The sequence below is a fragment of the Egretta garzetta genome, unplaced genomic scaffold (assembly GCF_000687185.1).
Source record: "Egretta garzetta isolate BGI_Z169 unplaced genomic scaffold, ASM68718v1 scaffold597, whole genome shotgun sequence".
NCBI lineage: Eukaryota > Metazoa > Chordata > Aves > Pelecaniformes > Ardeidae > Egretta > Egretta garzetta.
This window is the reverse complement of record NW_009260353.1, coordinates 295,973-306,808: the sequence shown is the minus strand read 5'-3', so window position 1 is coordinate 306,808 and position 10,836 is coordinate 295,973. Positions and strand designations below refer to the sequence as shown.

The window sequence follows — 10,836 nt, the reverse complement described above, 5'->3', positions numbered from 1 at the left end:
AAACAAGGGAGGAGTTGTTACGATTCACACTAGCCAGCGGCTATCCAGCTGGGTACCAACGAGCAGTGTCCACAAGCAGGGAAAGTTATGGCTACTTTGGCAACTCTTGTTAAGCCTGCTCTGCAGCCAATCAACTTGACTGACATTCTTGAAACTATGCTGATTCACAGTTTGCAAGTCTGGGTTTATGTTTCAGATGTCCTCAGCATTGAAATACTAGTCACCATTGCCGAGAGCTACTACACGGTAATTAAAATCAGTAAGTTCAGTACAGTCTGAGATCTTTTCCATCTTTTTAAAACACATACCAAATCTCCTTTATTCTACAGATACCAAATCTACATATATTCTCTAAAAGCATCTCACCATCTCACATTTTAGTGTATGCAGATAGAAATAAGAATATAGAACATCTCCACAGAATATGGTAAACTTGCTTTTCATGGAGAAATACGGATACAGCAGTGTCATTTATGACAATAAAGAGGACAGAAATTAGCACAGTAGCCCTTTTTCCCTAAAGCCACAAAGGACAAATAACATCTAAAAAAGTGTTTGAGGGATTGAACAACAGCATGCTTCAAAAAAATGTTCAGAAGCCAAGACTGGCACATACCTATTTCCAGTATATATTCACTTTGACCTCAGTGGAACTACATACATATTTAAAATTAAGTAATTAATTGAAACAAATTCCGAGCAAACAACTTTACTATTAAGGAGAAGATACAGAGTATATTTTCTGGGTAAATTAAGAGGGATTTTCTGTTAAAAGTTAACATTATTAAGAAATGCTAGGAATTCTGTTCCAAGAAGGACCCAAATCTTACCTGAAGTACAATACCAAGAACATATGCATTACAAAATATGGGTGGAATAATTACTATCAGTACTGAGCAGAATAAATCAACTCTACCTGAATGCTCTTCAGCCCAGTGTAAATCAAACCTGAACATCAGGTTTGTAGTCTAAAGTATTTTTGAATAATTAACAATAATGCAAGCAGAATACAGGATTTGTAAAATAAGTCTTAAAAATGTACAAAAATATCTGGACTGAGTGTCACCATGAGATTCAGCTGTATAAACCAGAGTGTATCTAGAACAGCAAAGCGTGCACCATCTTCTTGTGACTTCACATAATAGCTTTGCTTTGATGAGCATTTTTTTTTTCTTATTTTAACTGCTCTGTGGGGTGTGGGTGGACAGAACATTTCAGAATCTCTCTTCTTCCATGAATAGAACAGCCAATTCTGAAGAAGTTAGTTACTCCAGATGCCTTTATAAACCACAGCCAGCACATGAAGGGATGTGTTCTCCACTGGTTGAGCAACATAACCACAATTTAAAAAAAAAAAAAAAAAAAGGTAGCTTTTGCAGTGGGATAGGAACACAGCCTTCTGCATATCTGCATGATTTAAGACCTGATACTGGCAAAATCAAATTTGGCCTCCCATGCAAGTTTCTGTATTATTTAACTTGCATCATCAATTTAATATTTTGCAATCTAACTTCATGATCCATACAAACAAAGTTTCAAGTTTGTTAGCTGTGAACTCATGCATGAATTTTTAAGTTTTGATATCTGAGGCCTGAGACATCTATCTCAATTTTTGCTGAAACAAAAACAAGCAAAAAACCTGAACTTTAAAAAACAGACCTGCTTGTTTAGGTTCCTTCTTTGGTCTACATCTGTTCTCAGTAGACTTCCTGAAACATACTTAAACACTAGATAATTCAGTTTATAAATCATACGAATGTTCTTGAAAAATTTGCAGTTCTTCTTCCCTTAACTTCTTCATTTCTCATCACAAGTGATCTTCTTTTACTTTTTGCTTGTGCATTTTTATAGATGGGTTAATTTGGTGCTTTTTAATTAAGACATGTTTATATGGCATTAAGCATGGATTAAATCAGTCCCTACATTAAAAGGGCTTGTTCATAGTTACAGATATGACTTAGATCTAAGAAATATCTTCAAAGCACTGGTAGCTTTATTTTGACCTTAACAGGATTACCAGTAATATGTTACAATCAGAATAACAAGGACACAATTTGCTAAGAATTAAGAATACTTTATGTAGACTTCCATTATACACTATAAAGCAGAATAATGTTTTTAAAAATTAGAGCCTGTATTGTGTATTTTTGCTTGCACAGTGTTCTGCATAATACCCAACACTGATTCATTCAATCAGTAAGTGGAAATCTTCCTGTAAAATTGCAAGCATTGTATCAAGTATTTTTCTATCCTTTCGCATAAAAGGGCCTACTTCCTTTTGAGTTAGCCTGCTGTCAGCAGAAACAACAAAGAATAACATATCTTTTCAAGAAGTAGGCCTGCCTTTTTTTTTTATTAAGAGAACTCTTATATTTCCCCTCTTCAAATAATAACATAGGAAGTATTTTGAATATTTAGTGAGGGAATTTTATATGTGGCATGTGTTTAGACTGGTAACAAAAGGTTAGGTTTCTTGATTCAAAGACCACTAGAGTCAAGTTCCACCTGTAAAAGTTCTTGCTATCCCTCTGTCACAGAGATCTAAACCGAAAACATACAGTCAAAACACTTCTAAGCAACAAATGTACCAATTTGCCAGTAAGGCAATTATACTGAGAACAACAGCAAAGTTCTCACAATTCATATGCCACGGTTGCATGGCAATAGTTATTTCCTGTGGACACAACGGATATTGGGGTAGAACCTAGGAACCGCTAGTAAAAAAAAAATTGCCAAGTCACATGCCAGGTTAGCCTGTTTCACTGCACTACTGTGGAATTACTTAGAATTTCTCCTCAGTTCCTCCCATACATGCAACCAGACTGGTTGAGATGGATAACCTCAATGCATTGAAGTGCTCCAATCTGATCACAGCAGAACACTGCGTGAATTGGGAGTTTACAGAAGGCCTGGTGCTCACTTCCCTGGTTGGCAGTGGGAACCAAAATCCCACAATAATGATCAGAATGAGGCACAGAGAGAGTCTCTAAATAAAACTTGACATTTGTACATTGAACTGGCTTAGGTAATGGAATCCATACCTTGTTCCTGGACCCAAGTGCATATACATCTTGCAGAGAAACACACAGGCAAAGCAATCAATAATTGTGACCAGGGTATAAAATTCAGGAGAGGTTTTGGTGTAGCAATTTTCCTCTACAGGCAAAATTTATACAAAGACAAATAAGAAAAAATGTATCTATTCTTATGTGTCCTGATATGACATTTGTCGGAAGTCGTTAGATGATCTATCTGCCTGCATATTAATAATATGTACCTTTCAAAATCACCAATTAACTCCTACTCACTGTGTCAGGAACTCTGGTTCTGAGTGCTAACTGTACTGCTGCTTTTGGAATTGATGCTTGAAACCCATCTTTTCAACCTACTTGAGCTGGAAATTTTCTTAAGACACAAAATGTACATACAACTACTGATGACTAATAGTTTTATTCATGGCAAATGAATACCTCATAAAAAAATGAAAAAAACAACACTGTGTTAGATTCTTTTTCATTCAATTGTCATTTAAATTAAAATTCTAATTCATAGTCACTTTCATGCACACAATGTCAAGCAAATAGAAAAAAAAAAATTAAAATGTTCATATGTTCAAGAAGGGCTGTGCTGGGCCTACAAAGAATCATGGGGCATCCATTTCTGGAAATTAATAATTAAAGTTTAAAAAGAAAACAGAATTGAACTGCAACTTTATTTATAAACAAAATAATGGTTCTATAGTTTACTTCTGCTCTCTGATGAGAAGTAATTGCATATCGGTGGCATTTTCAAGCATTCACTTTCTAAGGAATGGGTCCATGTTGAAGTGAAATTATGGGTCAACAATTAATTATAAGACCAGACTCTACTCTGAGACGTTGTTGAAGCAAACAGAAACAGGGCAAGGACAAGGCACCTCACTCAGTACCCTAATCTGCCATCATATCAGAACGAGTGCAGTCCATCTGCAGGACGTTTTGGAGGCTGCTGGGATTCCGGTACCCAGAAATGGATGTGAGAAGATCAAAATGCAGGGCTAGTAATTGCGTGTGCATGACCAAGTAACAGACAGTATTCAGCACCATGAACATCATCGCGTTCTCTTATTTCACTCACTCTGCTAAAATAAAAATTAACATTGACTAGTAGGTTCATGGTCATCAGTGAAGTCTGATGTGAGAAAATGTAACATCTGACCGAACTCTGACAAGTTTAATTTGTTGTCATTAGAGCAGGCAGAAAGGTAACCCTAACAGATGACCTGTTACAGAATCACAGAATCACAGAACGGCAGGGGTTGGAAGGGACCTCAGGAGATCATCCAGTCCAACCCCCCTGCTAAAGCAGGTTCACCTGGAGCAGGTTGCACAGGACATCGTCCAGTGCAAAATTTGTAATTTACATTTTTTTGTTTTTTATATACAAACCCATGATGGTTGTATAAGAAAATTGGTTTGTAGTAGGTCAGTCTGTGTAGCTTTTCCCTTTTAAATGAATGTTCATGTTCTGTGCTTTCTGTTATACTTCCTAAACAATTTTAAAGCCAGTCGTATCATTAAAAAAAAAAAAAAAGCTTACAGAAAAAAGTAGCTTAGAATTTGATATGAAGAAAGATAAATAGGTATAATCAGAGGTGGCTACTGATGAGAAGAATCTTATGTCTGCCAGAAGCACACCTGAGGAACCCAAACCCCTCCTCCCTCCCATACGCCCTCAAATAGCCATAAGAATAAAGATGAAAGCTACTGTGAAGGGAACTGAATAACTTGCAGAATACTGATAACATTCATTCAGAAAAAGACATGCCTCCTTATTTGTGAAGATACTTGGGCTTGAGGTGTAAAAGATCACTAGTTTTTATTTGGGAGATGCTAGGGTGGGGAGAGCAGGGAAGCTCCATGGCTCCCATGATAGGAAACAGGCCACAAGAAATACAATTTAAGCAACCTTGTCCTCAGTCCTGTTTGTGAAATCACTCACAGCCAAGACCCTAAACCAGAGATTACTAATGAAATAGAATAAATCTCATTTAAACCTATGGATTTTGGGTGATGTCCTAAATGAATCTTCTCTTTAGAGAGACTTGGAGGTAAGCAGAGTGATTATACTCTAGAACTTAAATTTCATGTAGCATGCTGAAGCTTAAGTGGAATGCATTTTACATTCATTAGTCAATCAAAAGCACATTTTAAGTGAAGTCTGATTTAGTCTTTACCTACAAATGACTCCATTTCAACTTAATCTATTAATAATTTAAGATACCAGCTTTCATTAGTTAAAACAATCTAAGAGTATCCATAAAAGGATTGAACTGATTTAGCAACTCAGGAACATTTTTAGTTACTTGCTGCAATTAGAGTACGTAGGCAAATTGTTACAATAAAATTCTGTATTTCATCCTATCAGGCATCATTATGTTTGGAAGGAGAAAAAGAAAAAAAATGTAGGCATTTTATCCCCAAAGGAAACAAATATATCCCATTTATATTCCAACATTAAAATACACATCAGACGTCTTTTATGGAGCAGTCTTCAGTGTTCTCTGCAGCACCTTTTAGAAAGGCCATGATAAAAAAACTGCACACCTTTATTAATTTTGCTCATAATATTAATAGATTGTTAGATTGTATAGATTGTTAGATTGTATAGATTGTTTTAATGCAGAAGTGATGCTAAACTTCTGAATCCTTGTAGTCTGCCTCTTTTGACAGGTACAAGCCAGCCTTTCTCTCTGAAAGCTCCTACTTCCCTAAATGTAAGGAGCTTTCTTGTTACTTCTCTCTTTTAGGATGACCATGTTTTCCCAGAAAATGACTGGGCAATTTTAATAATAGCTTTCCCTCCCTGATATTGATCAGAGAGAAACAAGTTAGGCATTACCCCGAACTGAGAATGATGGATTTGGAATTGAGCAATTTACAATCTAGACGAATTTAAAGTTGCCTTACTCAACTCTACCGCATCATTGAGTAATACCTCCCTTACAAGCAGCAGATTTGGGATCTAATGTTCGAAGTTCGACCTGCAGATAGCATGACTATCTGGTACCTTAAACGGTGTGCTAGCCACTGAGAGAATATACCTACAGTTAACACCATTCATTCAGCAATAATTGTAAAAACCGTAACAGGTTCTCAGAGCACGGATCGGCTGACAGGAGGAGATAGAGTCGAGCACTGCTGCTTTTCTCAAGACAGTATCCAACTGTGGCCTCCCAACCCACTCCGCCGGGTGCTATTTACCTGTTTCTTCTGTGTGGACAACAGACCTTCTCCTCCTGTTCCTGCTCCCGTTCCAGATTTCCTTTTGGAAGCCTTCAGCTGGGCCAGGACCGGGAAGCCTGTTCTCCTAACCGGGAGAAGCGACAGTCAGCCAGTGAAAGCAGCCTCGCATTTGCTCACCCCCTGCAAGCCAAAAACTGCCCCTCCATCTTACCTGCCTGGCGCCAGCTGCAGACACTTGCCGGAAGGAAGAAACGGGGGTACCCGCTTTATTTTCATCAGGGGACACGGGTGGCCGGTCTAGCAGAGACCTTGTGTGCACCCTGTAGATCACCTCGCTGCGCAGAGCTTCTAGTTCTGTTTTCAGGGTGATAACATGGTAAAGAGACACTGCTGCAAGACAAGAGGACAGGAGCATTGCAAGCCACAGGAATGTGACAGAAAAAAGTCCCGTGGTGCCTGAAGCAGCACCAGGGGGGGCAGAGGGAGAGGAGGCGGTATCCTTCTGTTGGATGACGTGCACACAGTCCACGGATTTCATCGCTGCTCTTTCCTCACTAAAGCCAGAGGGAGAGTTCAGCTGTCCCCTTCCGAGGTGCAATCCATGTTGCCAGTTGCTCTCTGAAACTAAGGGCATCCAGAATAAGTGAACAAAACGCCCAGATCATTTCCTGTCATATGAAGCCGTTGATAGAACCATTAAACCTAATGTACGGAGTGAACGTCTAAGATTCGGTCTCCGTTTAGTTTTCTTCTTTCTGTGCTGCATTTTGGAAATGAATACTTTCTCATGAGCTGCTTGCTTAATCTACCTTCCTCCTTTCACTTTCAACTATTTATTTATGTGGCAGCTCGCTACTACCGTTTCCAATTATCTTTAAATTTAAGCACAGCTGGTACCGCTGGCAATTTAGAGCCTTATCTGGAAGTGCAGAAACAATGCAAAGTTTCCTGGCACCGTATCATCCAGCCCTACTTAAAAGACATACACATATGACAATGCGTGTGCCTCTGTGCCTGTGTAGGTATATAGATGTGCTGTGTATATACATTACACCGTATGTATGAATGTATACATATTCATATCTAAAGTGCCTATATGCCTACAGAGGGACAACCTATTCAAACCAAAATTTTTGTGGTTTCCTACATGCTATAGTGAAAAATATTCCCAGGTCTGAGTAACAAATTACTGATCTCTCAACTGCATGAAGCTGCAGATTCTGCAGTTCAGTTCATCACACTGACTTGAAAAGGGATGGCTTTTTATTAAACCTCTTCCAATAAATATAGTTTCTCTACAGAATTCAAGGACCTGGATTATGCAAAAGGGGACACAGAGAAGCGGGGAGAGGAAACTTGGGGCAACTAGAAGGGGTGAAAACTAGAGGATGGGAAAGAATAAGAGAGGGGAAAATAAAAATGGGGGAGGGAGGGAAAGGGTAGAGGGGTACAGATGGAAAATAACTTTTTTAGAATTGGAAAAAAAAAACCCAACCCAAAACTTCAAACATGCGTATTTAAGTTTTTCAGGTGAACCCTGAGTGTCTGGCTTAAAGTCATCTTTTTAAGATTTTACTAGCCCTTTCATCTTAAACCCCTGCATTAGAAACTCCTTTCTTCTCTGCAGCAGCAAGGCTACCTAAATATCCCAAGCATGTTCATATGGTTTTTTGTATTGTCTTCTCACAAAAAATTAAAGTTTTACTCCTTTGTTAAAAGTTTCATTGGTCTGGGGCAGCAAAAAAGATCAAAAAGCATCACAGTTAGGGCTAAAATCAACAGGTCAACCCCCCCACTAGAATCAATTTTTTTTTACTGTGTTAGTAAACGTTAGCTCTGCAAGAGAGAACTTTTACAGGTCTGTCTGAATACCGTGTAAAGAATCCCAATGGCAACACTTGTCAGAGTAGTTCAGATCGAGTTGATTCTGTTGGGAAGGAGAAAGAAGAAGCCACAATAGAGTAACAACTTCTGTAGCCTCTCCCACTTCTATTTCTTAAGACTATGAGAAATTCAGGGTTATTATAAGCTTTATCATCTTCCGTTGTGATGCAAGGTACTCTTTTCTCTGCCTCCTCTAGCAACCACCCAATATCCTGCACAGACAAGTAACTCTTTTCCTAAATGCAGAGGGAAAAAAAAATTAAACCATGTATCTTAACATGCCCCGAGAAGGCACATACCTACTGGGCGGAATGATACAGAAATCAGTGCAGGGTAGAATAAGAGCAGAATACCGTATATTTTCTGTACCTGTTTTCAAGGCTATATTAAGGTGTAAATGGGGCTGCATTTTGAAGGGAATTTAAGATTAACTAAGGTAGGTTTTTTGGAACAGAATAAGCCATTATTAGAACTAAGCAGACATACCTTGAAGTATCACTAGACATGAGAACATTACCAGCCTTGTGCTGACTGTCTTCCAAAAATAAAGTAATATGACAGTTGGAAAATAAGTGCTATTTAAGAAAATGAAACCAAGTGAGACAATGAAAGTTATAACTAGCTATCCAGGAATACTGAGAAACAATTGGCCGGTGAGGTCTCTGTGGTCATTAACACGTAAGAAAATAAGACAGGCGTATAATTAACATCACTTCAGTCGCTTCTAGAGAAAACAGGGTGTTCCCAGCCTCCACACCTTCTTTAAGCGGGGTCATTACTTGACCTGAAAAAACATTGTGGTGACACAGAGGACTTCTGTAAGACATCTGGCTTTGTCTTGCTTATCCTTCTGATAAATCAGAATTTCAAAGGGGAAATGAGGAAAATCAGAACAGCCCCCACACAGCAAATTGTTAAATTCAACAGGTATTTCTAGCTGAGTATCAAAGGGGTCGCTCTGTTTCCAACCTTGTGTTTGTTCTATAGCTTCACAAGCAGTTAAGCGATTTGAATGAAAATACAATTTTAGACAACTTTTGTGATGACAGAAACATAGTGGAAAAATAAATAATGAGAGCGAGAGATTAATCATGAAAAACAACATGAATTGCCTAGAAATATACTTAGTTGAACAACTGTTTTAATACAATCAAACGAAGATTCAGTAAATTGCAGACTACGAACCGCATTAAAGTAAAAACTGAGAAAAATGACTTAAAAAAAAAACCCCAGCCAAACAAAAAAACCCCATGCTAGTCGCAGAGCCTAGAGCGTGGAGTCAGTGCCTCGATGCTCGCCACTACGTCTTGTCATAACATACTGCCCTTATGATTCCGCTTGATGGCAGAGCTGCAAAGGAGTCCTTAACCTGCTTAAAGCAAAGTCAATAAGATTAACAGACATGCAGTTGCTTCTGCGTTTTAAACTAAGGTATGACTAAAGAGGACTGAGGAGTGCTCATATCAGCCTTCCATTAGCAGACATTTCCTTTTCCTTCCAGCCACCGGAACATTCTTGTTAAAACAGTGTAATATTTGCATATATATGCTGGAGCAAAATATTAAGCAAAAAATATAAGGTGGCAGTTATGCTTTTACATCGACAAAACTGTTTGCATATAGTTATGACTGCCCAAACTGAACAACAAAAAGGATTCAGAACAAAAATCCAGAATGAATATGAGAGGCCTAAAGAACTCATCACGGAAAGGGTTTGTGGTTAGCAGCCTGCTGCTGCTGGCCAGCTTCCCTGACAACCCTTTTGCAAAAGTTTGTACCATATTAACTGGTTTTGGCTCAAGACATACACATGTGCAGTAAAACCTTAGGGCGACAAGCGACCGCCTCCCTCAAGCCCACTTCAAAGCAGCTTTTTCCAGACAATTTCTAGAAAAGAAAATGCCACTGCATTAAACTGCAGAAACCTAGTCCTGGCCAACTAACTCTGGAAATAGGAATAAACCCTTATAATAAAGGTATGCTGAAAATATGGTCCTATTTTGCATTTTTTTTTACAGTAAACCCAACCATTTAGTGCCTCCTTATCCCAAAGAATGAGCTGTTGAACACTCAGGTTGACTGACTAAGGGAGCTCTTTAATTTAGCCAAGGAAAACTATTAAGAAATGCCTTGGCTAGTCTAAGAATTCTAGTTAACCAAGTCTTTTACTTTTGGGAAAAAAGAGTAAAACTTTTCGGTAAAACTTTTAGGTAAAACTCAAAATTAAGAATTAAAAAAAAAAAAAGATTACCACTGAAGACTCTTAATGGTGAGAATGTTTCCCTAGAGGAAATGGTGGATTATTGAACAAAATCAAGGCTGGTTAAACCTTCCAGGGTGTTACAGCAGAAAAAAAGCCTGTAAATTCTGCAAGCAATTGATTTTTTTTCCCATTTCTGTTATGCAGAGTATCAGATTAAATGATCAAGATCGGCCCTGCTAACCTGCAAATTTATAAAATATCATCACTACAACTATGGGGAACCAAGGCAGAGATAGTAAGCAATCACACAGGAAATTTGTGGTTGAACCAGAAACTGAACTCTTGATTTCCTGAAATCCAGTACTGTACTTTAACCACAATAGCATCTTCTTTGAGGGGGAGGAAAATCCCATAATGATGTTTAACATACAAAAGAGAAGCAGATGATTCGAATATGCAGACTTGGATAAAACCCCAATTTACTGAAGAAATGTAAAAGTTTACTGAAAAAAAAAAAAAGTTCTGT

General features: G+C 38.2%; 1 protein-coding gene across 1 annotated transcript in view; it reads right to left on the bottom strand.

The window, feature by feature from the left end:
• The window catches only part of TNFSF13B (TNF superfamily member 13b), a 12,335-nt gene extending 5,258 nt beyond the window's left edge, over nucleotides 1-7,077 (bottom strand). The window contains exons 1-2 of the mRNA XM_009642953.2: nucleotides 6,436-7,077; nucleotides 6,243-6,348 (exon numbers count right to left, since the gene is read on the bottom strand). Of these exons, the coding sequence (XP_009641248.2) occupies nucleotides 6,243-6,348; nucleotides 6,436-6,858 (529 nt within the window). The 5' untranslated portion in view covers nucleotides 6,859-7,077. The remainder of the gene's footprint in view (nucleotides 1-6,242; nucleotides 6,349-6,435) is intronic.
• Between the last annotated feature and the right edge of the window lie 3,759 nt (nucleotides 7,078-10,836).